Consider the following 17,349-nt stretch of genomic DNA (forward strand, 5'->3'; position numbering starts at 1 on the left):
ATTGGGTTTGGGATTAATTAACAAGAGATGTTGAAAGATGGAAACCAGTGTTAGACTGGGTGCACCCCTCTGGACTAGACTTTACCCTGCCAATTTAAAAAACACTTGTTCTGATACTGACTTGACCTGATAAAACAGACTGGTGCTACGCGAATGTGATGTGATATGCTGTGGTTGTTGCTATTTCTCGTTTTTCTGTTTTGTCTTTTTTCTTGTCCACGCGTGTGTTTTTCTATTTTTTTTTTCATGTCTCATCTTCTGTTCCATTGTATTCTTAAAGTTCTACAGTGCTGTCTTGGTAAGTTGAAAACTAAAAATGAATCTCTAAAAGAAGTGGCACATACATCCTCGCTGGGGTTACAGACCCCACCAGAATTCTCCTATTCCTCTTTTTCCTTTCAGCATATGTACTTAATTGTTGTGTGTTTTTGAATGACGTGTGTAAGAGTCCAACCTCTTCTTCTCTGCGTGCCGTAGAACTCTCCCTGTGTACTATTGGTTTATCGGTTGCAGGGGGAGCGAGCCCCTATAGAGAGGACTTGTTAGCTTGCATGTGTGTTGCTGGAGCAAAACAGAAACATGTGAAGATGAAATGCTATTAGTTATATTTGACAGATGAAGGAAAGTAGCGTTAGCTTCATGACGCGGTTGGCTATTGTCATCTAATAGCATTCCCTCACTTCGGTTGTTCGGCTCTATGCCTCACTAATGAGTAATCAAATGTGATGGCACAGTAATTAGATAAGCTGATAAAGAAAATGAATCAGCCATGTTAATTGTATAATGGCATCCAGCTATTTTGTTGTTTGTTGTTGTTATTGGGTGATATGCAAGTATATTATAACGAAACGGATATGGGGAAGTAATGTGAAATTGTGCATGTGTGGTTGCTAAAGAAAATATCTTAGTCTTCCAGGCTTAAAGGCATCAATATTTATTATTTTTTATCAATGTGGAAGAATCTTACAGAGTCAACACAGTCATTACATGTCCCCACTTGGATGTGGAAGTGTTTTTTACACGCCTCTCGCTGGAAAGTTCAAATGAGCTTCGGCCTCCTTTCAGCCTGCCACACCAACAGAGAAGAATGCAGTGTGAAACACCTAGACCAATAATTCATCACAAAGCCACTGAAAGGAGGAAAGATCTGACAGAGGAAGACAAAGACTGGAAGAGAAATAATTACTTTGATTACGTTGGGGACAATACATCTGCAAACGCTATTGCAGCTTAAATAACATTTAAAAAGCACCCAAAACAACACTTTGCTAGGATCATGATCCCGCCCCCCTCGACACAACGCCTGTCACTGTGGCAAAAGAGCAGAAATGATGAAGGCCAGCAGCAGCAGAGCGGAGGCCTCTCCAGGGCGGGTGGACGGGTTCCGGTCTGCCCCTGAGCACAAGAAAACAACGTTTGAGTATCCGTGTGAAGCATCGAGCGGATGCGCGTCGATGCCCGTTAAAACCTACGCGCTATCTGCACTGTCTTTGACGCCACGGCGGTTCTCCTCGAAGCGGTGTTCTGAGCCTCGCACTTGAGAGTGACCGACTTCAGCGGGTGATCCACCATTATCTCCATCACGCCGCCCCTCACGGTCTGATTGCCCATTGACGAGGCGTAGCGGCAAGCGGGCACGCATTCAGCAGAGCACACGTACGTGTACTTTTCTGCAAGTTCTATCACGTCGGGGCCGATGATCTCAACCTTTGCTGGACCAGCTGGAAGAAAGCAGAAGTCAGGATAATCAATTGTAACACAGTCTCTGTTTATTAATTAAATACTTTTACTGGAAAAGGTGTCTTTTGCCCTTGCAGTGAGACCCTTTCGCTTACATATCACAGCTATGCTTCGAACAGCGCCGACAAAAAGCTTGGACACGCTGTTGGTGGCTTTGCAGATGAGAACTCTGGAGCTGTCCATCTCCCGAGGAGTGATAGAAATGACATTCCCCTGACCACTCATCCACGGGCCTTTATCCGTCTTCCAGGCGTAGGCGCAAGATGGCCGACAGTAAGCGTGGCAGCTGTAGGTGTGGCTCACAGATGGATCCATCAGGTCGGGGCCTGAGATGGAAACGTTGGCAGGGCCGGCTAAGTGAGGAAGACAAACACATGAGTCATTAGAGAGCAGCGGTGGACCAATTACGCATACGCCAACCATAACAACATTTCCATTCATAAATAAAGAAAGCAGCCCTCCTTTACCTAACACTTGCAGTCGCTTTGTTGCCGTGGCATTCACACCTTTGCCCGCTGTGACTGTACACGTCACTGTCAGCGCCTCCGCCCAGCTGGTAACAGTGAAGGCCAACACGTTGCCCTGACCGGCGGCGCTCTGTCCATCCAAAGACATAGAATAGGTACAAGCTCGGCAGTCGCTGTAACACTCAACGCTGCTCGGCACTCCCACAGTCACGTATTCTGGACCGACAATTGTACAGGCAACTTTCTCTGCATCTGAAAAGGACAATATCAATTATTCACTTTTCACTTCTTTGCAGTCACCGTATATTATAGTGTTTTTTTTTTATTATCTGGAGGTTAAAATTGATAAAGATAGCGTGTTAGATAAAGGTTAATTTTTTTATATGAAATCACTCACTCTCTTTGTCGCCATATAGTTCGGTTTTCTCTCCATCTGTAGACAATACTGGCTGAAGGCCTGCAGGGGCGATGACATGTTCACTGTTAACTCAAACACTAGAGTATCATTGCTCTGGAAATGTTACTTTGATTGAGCGCGGCTCCTCTCTGTTGACTTTCGGGCAAATGCAAACACACAGTCACAAAAGATCTGTGGAAGAAATAATTAGCTACTCGGCAGGTCAACAGGTTCATTCTGATAACAGCGGCCATCTTAGAAATTCTTCATGATACATTCTGTCGATTTGTACAAAGAAAGTTGAAGTGGAATAAGGTCCAAACAAATGAATATAGCTTGTTGGCATAACTTCTCTACGAATGAATAACACATTTTTACTGTTTCAAACAAAATGTTAATGTCAAAGGAATAAAATGCTGTCTAATAAACTCAAGCCTTTTGCTGCTACACTTGAACATGTCTGAGCAGGAGGGTAGTTAGCTATGGTTAGCCAAACATCACTGACATAAATCAGTCTTTGATAGTTTGCTAACTTTACAAATCTTCTATTTTAGTGCTGGAATGAAGCTACCATTTAAGGTGTTAAAGTACATTTTACATGTAAGAAAAAGTATTAAAAAGTATAACATATAACATATTTTGAGCAAATTACACTCAAATTAGCTAAGATAATAGCCCCGGTTATACCAAAATTATATGTTATATGTGTGTGTAGCATTTCACTATTGTAGCTGGTTGAGGTGGAGATCATTGTGATCATTGTGTTGTTTAGTTTTATCGACCATTTTAAAAAGCTTATATATTTCTTTATCTTTTAAATGATTACTAACTGTAGTCACCAGTCAGTCATCTTCAAAGCTACTTTTCCTTCATAGTCATACATATGAAGGGGGGGGGCTCAATTCCAGCCAACATCGGGCGAAGGACCAGGTTCACCCTGGACACACCTACGGGCACGTTAGACCCACGTACTCCCCAGAGCACGTCTCCGGACTGTGGGAGGGAGCCGGAGAACCCGGAGAAACCCACGCAGACACGGGGAGAACATGCAGACTCCACACAGTGCCGACCACCACACCAGCATCCAGTAGAAACTATCATAATCACTTCTGAAGGCAGGAGCAGTCCCACAAAGTAAGGTGAAATGGAAAACTTAACTAAAGTACCGTAAGCGTTTAGTGTAATTCACGATCCATTATATTTACAGTTGGTATTATACACAAAGTAAAGAACCCAGTAAAAAAAACGTTTTCCCAACAGCCATTAAAATGTGATGTTATCACAACTATAAACCAGGTCTTCCACTGGTAGTTTTCAAATAAAGAAAACCCTTGTATTACCTGACAGCAAAAGAAGCAACAGAATTCTTCTGAGATCTGAGCGTCCTATATGATATGTGACGGTATTATCCATTGTGCCGCAAGAACCTCAAGCGTACAGCCACCAGGAAATAGAAGGCTAGCACTGCTCAGTCAGTCAGTCAGTCAACATCAGCAGGCAAACAGCTCTTATAGGAGAGCCAAGGGGAAACATATCTGCCTTCTTAGTCACTCTAATGACAAATGTATTGCTCTCTTAAGAGATCAAACCTTGTACAGGGTGGCATTTAGCCGATGTTCTTCATCAACAAACAACCAATTTAGATTTATCCAGTGTGAGAGGCAGTTTCAGTGTTTGTTGGAAAACACATACAATTATAAAATCTTAACTCAGCTACGTATTAAACAACTAGAAACGGGAAAAACAGTCCGTTTCATTGGCCCTGTTCTCTTTGACCGCTTAGAACATGAAGAGAAATTGTTGGTTTGACCTGCAGTGGTTAATATGTGTGTAACATTATTCCCTTTTACATTCCAAGCATTTACGTTGATACTGAACAACGGGCCTCGCCCTTTGTTCCCGAAATACATCTATTATCAAAATGCAAACAGGGCCCAAAAACCCCCCCTGCCACATAATAGATAGAGCAGACAGGTTGTGATTTTGGACATGCGGTTTATGGTTAATGGATAAATAATCTGACACAAAAACACACAGCTGACCCTCTTAACAACTAAGCATATCAGATTTATTGACATTTTAACAAACTAATCATATTCGTACTCCTACACAAACACAGTCAAAGTCAACAAGAAAATTATTATTTTAGGGTGCAAGTGTGCGTTTGTGCACGTGTGTGCTCTTAAAGTGACGTCTCTCTGGAGTCTCTGGGCGGCCTGAAGGTCAGTATCTCTGTGAACGTGTGACCTGCAAAAACACAAAAGAGACAATTTCACATCTGCCTACTTGCATATCCAAGTTCAATCCTTATGGAACTCTTTTTTTCCCCACTTTTATTTCTCTTGTTGTATAAGTAAAACGGCCACATCTGTGTAACAGTGCATGTTTAAAAAGAAGAAGAACTGCGGGGACCTCCTGTGGCGAGCTACTGTAACAACACTGAATATGACCTGAAACCCAAAACAACATGCTTAGGAGGCTGAAGTGCTCCGTACAGCTAAAGGGACCCGACGCCTCTCTCTTACGTTTCCACTGATCCAGCGGCAGGTCCGTGTTGTCCATCGTCTGATCGTAGGGCTGCGCCTCGGTCTCCTCCTCGGTATCTCTGAACTCGGCGAAGAAAGGCAGGTCGAGCGCCTCCGAGGCGTTCGCCCTCTGCTCCGGGTCCAGCAGCAGCATCTTTTCCAGGACGCACACCGCTGCGTGGCACACATTCATCTGCCGGTCAGCAAAACTGGGTTTAGTGCCGCCAAAAGCTGGCGAGCAGAGAACCGTTACGTACCATTTGAGCTAGCTTTGGAGAAAACAGACTGCAAGTCCTTTTTTGGCACTTTTGGTAGACTTCTGATGTAGTTTTTGGCCTGTCGAGAGAGAGGAGGTAAAGAGTTGGTGTACTGAAGGACTTTCATAAGTCAGAAGTTAGGTATGGACCAGACATTGTGTTCTGGTACTTCTTGTCTTTAAATTGATCATTTCATGGCAACCAAAAGCTGACTATCGGAAACAATTGCAACCCAAGCCTTACATCTTGGCTCTGTAGCTTAACAACAAAGTCAGCAGCTGGTGTTCCTGTGATCTTCACGATTTCTCGCAGCTGATCCAGGTCTGGCAGTAGAAGTGGTCAAGAATCTTCTAATGCATGGATTTTTACATTTCAAACACGTGCTCTCTTTTCCATCCATCGGGCTTTAGCGTGAACACGTACAGACACGGCGAGAGCAGTTGACTAAATGATTTAGAGACAGGCACAAAACCAGGCCGCCAAGGATACGATCACTTCCTTTGAACAGCGGCCTCCCCAGCAGCATCTCGGCCATGATGCAGCCCGCCGACCAAATATCCACTGCAGCGAGAGAGAGAGCGAGAGAGAGAGAGAGAGACAGCGACGTCAGCTTCCGCTTGGTGAAACAAGGCCTCTTTACCTTTTCCTCCACTTCCGTTGCCACGTGATGTGACGACGAGGGCTTACCAGTTTGTGTGTAGCGCATCCAGTTGAGGATAACCTCGGGCGCCCGGTACCAGCGCGTCACGACGTAGCCGGTCATTTCGGCATCGGCCTGCCTAGCCAGGCCAAAATCCAGAATCTGAAGCAGCAGAACAGAGCATAGCTGTTGCATTGAAGTGTGCAGACTTTCACATTAAAAACCGCTCGCGGTCAAGTTAGTGTACCTTTAGCTCACAGTCCGGGTTGATGGCTAAATTTCCAGGTTTAAGGTCCTGGAGAAGAAGATGAAGAGAATAGTTGCACAGAGTGATCGTCACAATGCTTCTGGCAAATGATTGGTTAGATGTTAACACTTGGAGCCTTTCAGGTAACAAAGTATGTGAGGAAATGAATACATAAATATTTTACGATAAAATCATCAATATAAAATGAGTCCGTCCTAAATTTGGAAAGACGTGGCTATAAGCTGACAGAGAAAGAGGTTAATTGTGTGGGAATTTAGGATGAATGGGATAGAGTGTGAAAAAAAGCAAGAGCCCCTCCCCCCACCCCCCTCCCAAAGCTCACAGTCTGAAAGGTCAAAGTTTACGCACCCTGTGGATGATCCCTGCAGAATGGATATACTGAGGAGAAAGGACACACAGACAGCTTCAGCAACTTCATCTCAAAGCGTGTTTACACATATTTGCAGCGACTAGCTGGTGAGGGCAATGAGGAGCGTGCATGCAGTGGTTTTCACCTTGAGTCCTCTGAGCATCTGATAGACGAGGAACTGCACCCTGTCCTCCGATAATCTCTCCAGCTTCATCAGCTTGCCGAGGTCGGTGCCCATGAACGGCATAACCAGGTAACTGCAGGGACGAGAGAGAGAGAGAGAGAGTCAGGTTCCTCCAAAAGAACAAAGGCAAACCACTTATTTTATAGTCAGCAGCACTCGCACACTCACAAGTCACGCAGGCGGTCCAGTGCGATCTCAGCGGTGAAAACATCCAGCAGCCCAATGACCTGGTCGGGACGAATTTCAAGCAAAATCAAAGCGCGGTTTTCAAGCCGCATTAACCTGCTTCATGCTGCATTCATGTCCCCCTTGTTTATAAAAACAAAAAAACTACACAGGATGCTTTGAGTGTCTTTCGTCTTTCTTTGCTTACGTTTTCGTGCTTCATGTGTTTGAGGAGTCGCAACTCCCTGTACGCCCTTTTTGCAAAAAGCTTGGACTGAAAGGGCCGATGGAGTTTCTTGATGGCCACCTTCGCCCCCAACCGCCGGTCCCACGCTGAACTGAATCAGACAGGTAGACAGGTACGTCACATACTTTGCACGCACAGGTGCAGGTTCAGCTTCACCTCGGCGAACTCAACTGCGATGTGCACAATTCCATCACCTGAGATTCTGGTGTATTAATCACACCTTTGCCTTTTCATGCTGTGAACACAAGCAATGACGGCTGTGTGTTGGCAACTGCAAACGACGCAGTGGTGCGTTTTAAAAGCGCCTCACTCGGGCTCTTTGACTCCTTCAAACAATGAGACTGGGGGGGTTGGTTTTCTTTGTTGACCCTCATCCATACCACACAATGCACACAGAGGCCCTGCAGAGCCAGCTGTGTGGTGATACTGGCCCCAAACGTCCCACACCAGCAGTGGCACGAAATTACACAAGTAAAAGTCTTGGTGTTAAAAAAAAAGTACTTAGATAAAATGAGGAACTGGGACTTTTTTTTTCTTTCATTCGACGTGCTTTGTTTGTTTGTTGGCTCCGTTTTGTGATACTTTAAATACCACTGGTCTAAATTGCTGTAGAACACTAAATCCATCGCATAGTTGCACACGTCGTAAAACGCTACAGCCGAGCCGACGTCTCACTCACCACACGGTCCCGTAGGCTCCTGTTCCGACCTGCTTCAGGTCCCGGTACCTCTCCGGAACCTCCCACCCGGTTCGGTTTACCTCCTGTCGGTAGTACCCCGTCCTGGAGCGCACAGCCATCCCGCAGCGACTGAGGTCAGGATGCGGTTCCGTTCATGCGAACGAACTCGGTCTTTTGTTTAATCTTATTTCCAAAGGGGGGGAGAGAGACGCACGCGCGGTCCGTCCCGCGGAGAAGGGTTCGGTGCGAGACAAATTCCTCCGGGAAACCTCCGACACAAACGGACACACAGACAGATATTGCTAGTCATGGCTCCTGGTCGCCTGGGTGCTATGTGGGTGGGTCTACAATGTGTGGGGGGGCCGCACTGGAAACATCTGCCCCCCACTGAGGTTCACCCCATAATACATCCACGCACAGTTGGCACGCGAGCCTGGAACGCAATCATAGATAATGACCATCAAACACCGCGTGTCCGCGACGCTCAATATTCTGTTCAATTTCATTTATTTAGATTTATTCGAATTGCATATCTGTTCATATGTTTTTGTGTGTGGGGGGGGCATAAAACCCAAGGACAACAGCGGGACACCCGGCAGACTCACCGACATTCGTTAGCGCACCCACTAGGGGACAAGGGACACACGTGGGTTAAATACAGCGGGAAGGTGCAGCCGATTGGACACATGAGGAAACAATCAGGGACACGGCAGACAATCACAGGAGGAAAAAAACAAAAACATTAACCCAGGGACACAAGAGGCACGAAAATACAAAATAAAACAGGAACCCTCAGCGTGACACCATTAGTATAATATATTATGTATTCCATTTTGCTATACTATACTATATTACACCACCCTCATTGGACTGATCTCTGGTGGGGACGAGTCCGCCTACAGGTGGGAGTCTGACCATCTGGTGTCGTGGTGCAGCCAGAACAACCTGGAGCTCAACGCTCTAAAGACAGTGGAGATGGTTGAAGATTTCCGGGGAACAGAGCCCCACCCTCCTGCATTACCCTGTGTGACTCCCCCGTCACTATTGTGGATTCCTTCCGTTTCCTGGGCTCCATCATCACCCAGGACCTCAAGTGGGAGCTGAACATCAGCTCCATCACCAAGAAGGCTCAGCAGAGGTTGTTCTTCCTGGGGCAGCTGAAGAAATTCAACCTGCCAAAGAGGATGATGGTCCACGGGCGACTGTGGGTGAGTGGGGAGCACGGTCGTCCTCCAATCAGAGGGTTGTGGGTTCGATCCCAGGCCCGGCTAACCCGCATGTCGTTGTGTCCTTGGGCAAGACACTTAACCCAACATTGTTCCTGTAGCTGCGACTACAGTGTGTGAATGGTAGTTACTGATGGCAGGTGTCACTGTGTATGGTTCTCCTGTCATCAGTGTATGAATGGGTGTGAATGGGTGAATGATGTTGTGTAGTGTTAAAGCACTTTGAGTGGTCAGAAGACTAGAAAAGCGCTATACAAGTACAGGCCATTTACCATTTACCACTTTTACACGGCCATCATGGAGTCCATCCTCTGCTCCTCCATCACCGTCTGCTACGCTGCAGCCACAGCCAAGGACAAGGGCAGGCTGCAGCGTGTCATCCGCTCTGCAGAGAGGGTGATCGGCTGCAATCTGCCGTCCCTCCAGGACTTGTTCGCTACTAGGACCCTGAAGCGAGCTAAAAATATCGTAGCCGACCCCTCTCACCCCGGACAAAACCTGTTTGTGCCCCTAGTGTGGTGTGACCTCCCGCCACACCAACAGTTTCTTCCCGTCGACAGTCGGGCTCATCAACAGAGCCTTTTTAAACAACAACAACACAAATATTTTTAGTTTTCCATTTTATTTCATAGATGTTTGATGGTTGTGCAGTGAAATGCAGCCATGTTCATCCTCACCAGACTGGAACAGCTATGAAACTTGCTTTGAGCAACAGAAAAGGACCTTTTGAAAACTGTTGCTATAAAGGTGGAAACGACCAATTCACACTACAGATTGTTCTTAATTGGAACAATTTAAACAATATTTGGGTACAAGGGTGTCACATAACCTTTGTCCATAGAGAATGTGGAAGACAAAATGTAGAAGACAAAAAATATCATAACAAACAAGAGTTAACAGAACTGTTTATTCCGTTGTGTACTTGCCAAAGCATGTTACCCGTTGATGATGAATTAAAAAAAATCGGTTGAAAAGTGACTTTTGAAATGAAGCTTAGTGATTTGAAACTCATGGCTGCCGGTGAATCACATGCCACCATGTATTCAGATGACACACCTAACTCGTAACTTACACAGGCTGCAGGTATACAGGTATACATTCCATTTGCAGTTTGCTATTCAAATCAACCCCATATATAACATCCACATAAGCATACAACACTTTAACATTCAGAGCTCTAACACGCTGACATGACAGGAAGGTTTTATTCACTTTGACTGTAAACATTTTGCTTTCAGTTCAATCAACGATTTGCACAAAAAGCTACATGTAGCACTCCAGTATGAACCATTACAGGAAAAAAGAGGGGATTTTTTTGTTCTTCAAAAATATATTTTGGTTGTTTCTTTTAGGCAGAAATAATCTCACTGGTTTGCTGCGATTTGAGTGCGATGAGCCATAGAACAAAAAGTTAAACTTGCGCAAAGGAACACATAAAACTTGGTATAGGTTTTCTTTTTATTCCATTTTTCATCTTATATCTGCAGTGAAGTAAAACCTAATCTGGGCTTGATCGTAAACCATGTGTTATGTGTCAAAGTATTTCAGCTACCATAGATTACAATCACAGAAGATTTGCAGCTCTTTAACCTAAAGGTCTGCTTGTCCTCAGATGATCAGATTCTATAAAACCTATATCTGCTTGGCAGATGTATTTCTTCATTTGTTTTCATTCTGTTCTACATTTCATAACAACAGCTTTGTCCTCTTGTTTTCTCTTAACATTTTCACTGACATTCCGTCTGCCGCAAGAGCAGTGACACAATGTCAGTGGGGAAGCGAGCCATTCGTTGTGATAATCTGGATAGGCATTGAGCGCATGCTGCTCCTACAAACGTTACCGCAATTCACTGTTACTGAAATACCCACAAGTGAGGTAAATAACATCCCCGGTGCTTTTATACTATGGTCTATAATGAATGTGCACACTCATCAAAACAAAGATGAGGAAACACAGAGACTTCATGGGAGTGTTAGACCAGTCATTACTTGCATGGAGCTGGGAAATGTATTATTATCCATCGTGGTTTACAACAGCTGACAAAATGCCTGTAAAACTTTACCATCGTAAACACAAACCGGGGCTGCATAAGACGCGACAGAGAACTATAGGAACCTGATGGGCCGCTGCCAAAGCCAACAGGTGACCAGATATCAGTCACTGTAAACACAGACTTGCATCACAGTCATGCTGCTCCAGCATGTATTAATTACCGTAGTAATTAATAGCACAGTTGGTGTTTACTACTCTAGTAGAGGATGACTGAGGAAGAACTGTTGTTTTTCATTGCTATATCTTTTTTTTTTCTTTTCGTGCTTTAATTATGAAGATAAAACAGATTGAAATTTGGTCACATTTCCTGGTAATGTCTCTCTGACCCACAGGCTGCGTTTAAAGCAGTGTGGCATTTGCAACAAGCAGTCTTAATAGTAATGCAATACAATACCGGTAATATTTTCAAATAATAAAATGGTCAAAAATCATGCAGTAGTATGATGGTTAAATGCTAAGCTGCTCCTGTGACAAACGACATTCGTCATTCACGAGGGACCAGATGTCATTGCTTTGGAAATCCTAGTGTGCGTTGGTTTTATTTTTTCTTTGATTCCTTTCTACCGGTCTGTAAACACAGTTCAGTTCCCCGAAGTTGCCTGCACGCATGAATCACCATAACCTCTGCAATCCCTGACGTTCAATGGTTCCTTGTTTTAATCGTGCCGAGCGGAAACATAAAAGGAAGCAACTTCTGAACTGGAAAGTTCCGTCTATGTAAAATGCTCGCGGGAGGTTACGATGTGCAAGAGGGAATGCAGAGTTCTCTTCCTCCTCCCGGTCATTGAGCGCTTGGTCCTTTTGGAGGGGAAGGGTTGAGGCGCACCTGAAAGAGGCTCACTGCTCCGCCTGAAGGCTATCGGTCTTGTTGCCGGATGTTTTGACACAGTTCACCTCTTCAAATACCAACTCTAAGCACACACACACACACACACACACACACACACACACACACACACACACACACAAGAGAGAAATAAAGCCAAACAAATCATGTCATGAGTTCGGTTTACGTGTTTAAACTGGTTGTGAGGGATATTTTAAGAACCGGGACACTTTCATACTGTATATAAACCGAGAGACTTCTGTCGCCGGCTTTGATTCGGTGCATTTATAATCGGGCTCGTTCAGCTTGGTAGACAAAGAAACTCAAAATTAGAATGCAAACCATGCAGTAAATATCCACCGTGACTCATATATCAGCTCTGAGACATTCCACTACTCGTAAAACTCCCTGCTGAAATGGAACGGAATCGTATTCGTAATGTCAGAAATGGCATCTTTAAATAACTCCGATATTACATGTAGTGGGTGTAGAGAAGAACAGCAATGCAAGCTCAAAATCCGGAAAAGCTCGAAGCTCACTTTGGATCCGTCGTGGCAATATATACATCCTCCTTCTCTGCAAGTCAAAAACTGCCCTTCTAAAAGTGACTATTAGAGAAAAACAGCGAGTGCATTTGTGTCTGAAAGAAGAGAGAAGCGAGATGGTCACTCTTAAGCTGGAAACAGGGCAACACATTCTGACTGCTCATCGTAAAACACTTGGTCAGTGCCCCCAAGCTTCAAACTGTGTCTGTTCGAACAATGCACTTCCTCTAACATCAGCCACCGGGTGTCCAATCTCCCTTTTTACACCACCAAGGTACCTCTGAGTGTTTAACAGTACGGCGTTTTAATTAGAGTTGGTTGAAGACCGGCGCGTCGGATGTTCAGGGGGAACAGAGCGTCGGTCTTGGAGTTGGGACTGAGACCGGGTTGATTGAGGACAACAGTGGCAGTAAGTGGGTGATTATACTGTTTTAACTCATATATCACCTTTCCATTCTTCTAGAGTTCGGTCTTTGCTCTCCAGCGTCTGGTCGTAAGGCGGGGCCACGGGCTCGTCGTCTGGGTCGTGGTACTGGGAGAAGTAAGGGTGGGACAGAGCCTCGTTGGCGGAGATCCTCCCATCGCAGTCTAGAACCAGCATGCGCTTCAGTAGATGGACAGCTATCGGAGACAGAAACAGACAGAAGGGTTGGAGACAAAGCTTCACATCCGAAGGGCCGTAACCGAATTACTCATTTGCGATATGCGTGGAACAACAACTTGAGCCCTTTTGAAGCCTTTCAATTGAATTTAAGAAACTGAATATGCAATCTGCAGCGCATCGCTCACCCAGTGGGTTCGCTCCTCTGAAGATCTTCTCCAGGTCCTGCTGGGGCATGAAGGGCAGAGACTGGATGTACTTCTGTGCCTGCAACAAGAGATCAACATTCAACTCCTGTGACATCGGGGATGATTTGTTTGTGTATCAATCATCCCAACACCCACACATATCGACTACTCAGTCAACAACCCTGTCTACGGAGTGACTAATAAATCAGACCAGGTCGTCAATGTTTGACGTCAGATGTCTTTTTCCAAACCACTCCTCTATCCATCATTTCCTGTCTCACATGTTCAGAGCAGATCTTCTTCAGCAGGTCGGGTGTCGGAGTGCCAACCACCTCCATGATTCTCTTCAGCTGGTCAATATCTTAGTGCAGGAGGCGTTAAGGTCTGTTAGAACATCATTCGTTGTAGTAAGCTTGTCCGGAAGGAAAACGCAGAACCTCTACTTGCTGAGCTCTACTGAGAGTAGTTTTATAGTCAGCGTCCCACAGAGATCAGTAAATCGAATGTGTTAGAGCTCCGCTTTTCCAACATAAAACAAACTAGATGACTCAGTCTTTTGTGATCGCTCCCATTCGATCCCCACTTCCCTCTGTTGACACACCTCCCCTTCAGAAAGGCCCGCAATTGTGATGCAAATCCACAAGAGGTCCGCATCCACAGGGCCCACTACAAAGAAGTAAAGGAAGGTTGGTCCTAAGAGGGGGAAACAAGCAGTGGATGGAAGTGGCTCTTTCAACATGCTAGTAAAGGATACAGTCAGTGCCAGGAAAAAGGACTTTTCCTTTCAGCAGCTCTCCCATAATGCATCCCACGGACCAAATATCAACTGTAACAGAAACACCAGAGGTTTAATCCTTTAGTTAAGTTTGCGTTTGAAGAAAAAAAAAACAAGCCAATTAAATATACAAACTATAGTTTGGTGGCGTGTTACCGTTCTGATTGTAGTGCATCCAATTCAGCATGATCTCCGGCGCTCGATACCAGCGAGTCGCCACATACCCCGTCATCTCGTCATCCGTCTGCCTGGCCAATCCAAAGTCAAGGATCTGCAGGACAGGAAGACAATTCTTTGATTGATGGGAGGTCATTGGCTGGGGTGAAGGAAATGTAGGTTTAAACTGGAGCTCACTCTTACCCTCAGCTCACAGTCCTCATTTACTGCCACATTACTTGGTTTGAGGTCCTGGGAAAGATATTAGAGCAGACAAAGGCCGGACAGAAACATGATTATAGGATGAATAACAATATGAAAAGTAGCGTAAAGCACCGAGCTTCCATTTTGAAGGGCTTCTGGGCAGTTTTAACCACATTTGCAGACTCATTCAGATTCAAACACCAAACTAAAATAATTACATCCAACAACAATGTACTACCCAGTTGTTGATTATAAATGTCTTAAAAAAGCATTATTGTATACTTAAATCAACGGTTCAACCCATTCTCAACCATGCTGTGCTGCCAAATATTGCTGCCAAAATGGTCAAACTTTAAATCCTCTGAATTCTGAACTGTATAAATGTGAATGAAAATATCCTAGAATATGTCCAATAAATGTGCAGTCTACGAGGCTGCTGTGTAAACTCAAGCGAAAGATTTGTCCAACCTCTGAGCTGCGTTAGGGAGGATACAAGGAGAAGGCTGTATTTTTAGTTCTATTTCAAACTAGGCAAGTGCTGTTATGTTTTTCAAACTTGATGCTCAAAAAGGACAAGAAGGGAAAAGAGAGGTCGCTCACTCTGTGAATCAATCCTGCCGAATGGATGTACTGTTTGACAGGCGGAGGGGTGGAGCAGGAGGATGGGGGAGGAGAAAGAGCACATAAAGTGAGACAGGGGTCAACAGTGCAGTTCACCATATTATCCCGATGTAAAGGGAGACTGCTTTTGTCTGTCCCATGGTAACCGTGAAGCCCTGCTGGCTGCCGGATCCGTTCAGTGAGAACAAGCAAGCTTTGGACGGAACCCACAAAGAATAACATGATGTCAAACTAAATAGAAATATGGCAAGAGTTGCTGCAACATAAGACTCAGGTGTCCGAATTCAGGCTTCGAAAATTTGAAAAAAATTGAAATTACAATTTGATATAGAGACTCTTGTCACATATAAACATTGTTGCAACCGAGAGCATGTGAAAACGTAGTGTGCGTTACTGTGTTCAATTCAATTCAATTCAAAGAAAATCTATATTTGAACATCATACAACCAAAAGTGTGAAATAAAATACAGTTTGAGAGAGGCGTGCGTCTTCTGTCGGCAGTGGTTGGGATTCCCTGGTTCACTATGTGCATTGCAACGCATGGCATACAACCGGTGTGTCATGATGCTGTAAATTACCTTGAGGCCGCGTAGAAGCTGGTAAATTAAGAACTGCACATGCTCGTCTGACAACCTCTGAAATTTAACAATGTTGTTGAGGTCCGCGCCCATCAGGTTGGTCACCAGGTACCTGGAAAATAAGGGGATAGTGCATGAGCGACTGGGAGCGATGCTGCCATGGCAACTGTAAGACATCGCTGCCTCCACCACCCGCCCTCCAACGGCAGAATCCATGCGTTTACAGTTCTTTGAAGTCCTCCAACGCTGCGGCAGGCGTGAAGACGTCCAGCAGTCCTATTACCTGCGGACACAGAGCGGAGCTGATCAATAACGCAGCGGAAACACGCAGAGGGCCGCGGTCTTCCCGTCTATTTCAATGAGGTCGCACTAACGTTCTCGTGTTTCATGTGCCTGAGTAGCCTGAGTTCCCGGTACGAGCGGCGGCTGTGGATGAGGGACTGAAAAGGCCTGGACAGCTTCTTCACCGCGACCTTCTGCCGCAAGACGACATCGTACGCCGAGCTGCAGAGAGAGAACACAATACAAGGAAATCAAGCGATCATTTCTGGTTTCATGAGGGAATATGCGAACATTTCTTGTCTTCTTCTTTAGTTTTAGTTACTTTTGGAAAGGACACAGCTGGTTTGCCCGCTTTCTAAGCTAAGACCTGCACATTGTCTCGAAGCAAAAAATCAACACTTTCACACTCTGCTAGTAGCAGAAACTAAACAAATAACATATAATGTGTTTATTTGTGAGCTTTAGAAAGGATTAAGCTCCTTTTGGATATTACCAGGCCCCATAACGACACCAAATAAACACACCAAACCTTTATTCCCTTTCATTCCAAAATACTAAACTTATCTTCACACCTACTACCAGCTGGTGATCCTCAGGCTATATATCAGTGATAATTGATCGAGGGAAAGAGACATACGGACTGCAGATAGAGAGTGAGATAGTGAAAGGTTGGAAAGGATGTTGTGGAACATCAGAGATGCGGATGTCAGACAATGCAAAAGTGCTGTGGTTTTATTGCGTCGGGCCTTTTGAAATGCAAATGTCTTTCCACACATCGAACGCTGAGCCCTGCTGCTTCTGATGCCCCCGCCTTTGTGGTGCCGATGTCTTTTCAACACTCTCAGTAGCAATTATGATGCAGGCAACAGAGAAACCGGATGGAAACATGGAGGAGAATTGTGAAATGCTGCGCAGGGCTGAAGAAACAGAGAGAGAAGTGAAACACTGACTGGGAGAAGTGGACATTTCAAGTGGAGACAAAAGACATTTTGTCCTGAACATTTGCACTGAATTGAACCATAGTTACAAACTATATTATTTGGAAGATACGATTACATACATACATACATAACGTCTGGGAAAGTCCCCTCCTGTTTTCACTTTAAGTTTGTCAGAATATGTGAGCGGCCACAGAAATTAGTCAGTAATAAGGTGTAAACATGATCTCCTTGAACTTTTTTTAATTCCCTGGCTACCTTGCTTGAAAGCTTTTTGAAGCGTGCTAGTTGCTGTGGATTAAGTGACATTGCAAATCAAAGGCAATATATTGGGGTTTATTTGTGTGGAAAAGAAGGCCTGCAAACCACAACACGCTCACCTCAAACCTCACCTTTGTCGTCCTGCACTGCACTCTATTCTATTGTGACTCTTCAGCT

The 17,349-nt window shown here is 44.9% G+C and overlaps 2 protein-coding genes across 3 annotated transcripts in view; both read right to left on the reverse strand.

Annotated features, from left to right (window-relative positions):
- Positions 1–1,201: 1,201 nt before the first annotated feature.
- Positions 1,202–8,340, reverse strand: LOC120817132 (mitogen-activated protein kinase 12). Of its 2 annotated transcripts, XM_078101570.1 has the most exons (15): positions 7,919–8,340; positions 7,201–7,330; positions 6,996–7,054; positions 6,789–6,900; positions 6,643–6,672; positions 6,274–6,321; positions 6,074–6,188; positions 5,876–5,947; positions 5,630–5,709; positions 5,387–5,465; positions 5,130–5,303; positions 2,208–2,447; positions 1,836–2,093; positions 1,473–1,721; positions 1,202–1,395 (listed from the first exon to the last, which is right to left on the reverse strand). In XM_078101570.1, exons 1-15 carry the CDS (start codon positions 8,035–8,037, stop codon positions 1,307–1,309), a joined length of 1,854 nt encoding a protein of 617 aa, XP_077957696.1. In that variant the 5' UTR covers positions 8,038–8,340; the 3' UTR covers positions 1,202–1,306. The 2 variants fall into 2 exon arrangements, with proteins under 2 accessions (XP_077957696.1, XP_040028921.2); XM_040172987.2 differs by lacking the exons at positions 1,202–1,395; positions 1,473–1,721; positions 1,836–2,093; positions 2,208–2,447 and adding an exon at positions 4,651–4,851.
- A 1,692-nt stretch (positions 8,341–10,032) lies between these two features.
- Positions 10,033–17,349, reverse strand: part of mapk11 (mitogen-activated protein kinase 11) — a 10,733-nt gene continuing 3,416 nt past the window's right edge. The window contains exons 2-12 of the mRNA XM_040172985.2: positions 16,066–16,195; positions 15,916–15,974; positions 15,692–15,803; positions 15,093–15,122; positions 14,493–14,540; positions 14,289–14,403; positions 14,112–14,183; positions 13,639–13,718; positions 13,358–13,436; positions 13,016–13,189; positions 10,033–12,108 (exon numbers count right to left, since the gene is read on the reverse strand). Coding sequence (XP_040028919.1) covers positions 12,035–12,108; positions 13,016–13,189; positions 13,358–13,436; positions 13,639–13,718; positions 14,112–14,183; positions 14,289–14,403; positions 14,493–14,540; positions 15,093–15,122; positions 15,692–15,803; positions 15,916–15,974; positions 16,066–16,195 — 973 coding nt within the window. The 3' untranslated portion in view covers positions 10,033–12,034. The remainder of the gene's footprint in view (positions 12,109–13,015; positions 13,190–13,357; positions 13,437–13,638; positions 13,719–14,111; positions 14,184–14,288; positions 14,404–14,492; positions 14,541–15,092; positions 15,123–15,691; positions 15,804–15,915; positions 15,975–16,065; positions 16,196–17,349) is intronic.

Source organism: Gasterosteus aculeatus, chromosome 4 (genome assembly GCF_964276395.1).
Source record: "Gasterosteus aculeatus chromosome 4, fGasAcu3.hap1.1, whole genome shotgun sequence".
Lineage (NCBI taxonomy): Eukaryota > Metazoa > Chordata > Actinopteri > Perciformes > Gasterosteidae > Gasterosteus > Gasterosteus aculeatus.

Coding starts and splice junctions, on each gene's coding strand:
- LOC120817132 (XM_078101570.1), bottom strand. CDS start 8,037: ATGGCTGTGCGCTCCAGGACGGGGTACTACCGACAGGAGGTAAACCGA. Junction 7,055..7,200: donor AACACATGAAGCACGAAAAC/GTAAGCAAAGAA, acceptor CGTCCCGACCAG/GTCATTGGGCTGCTGGATGT. Junction 5,948..6,073: donor GATGCGCTACACACAAACTG/GTAAGCCCTCGT, acceptor CTCTCGCTGCAG/TGGATATTTGGTCGGCGGGC.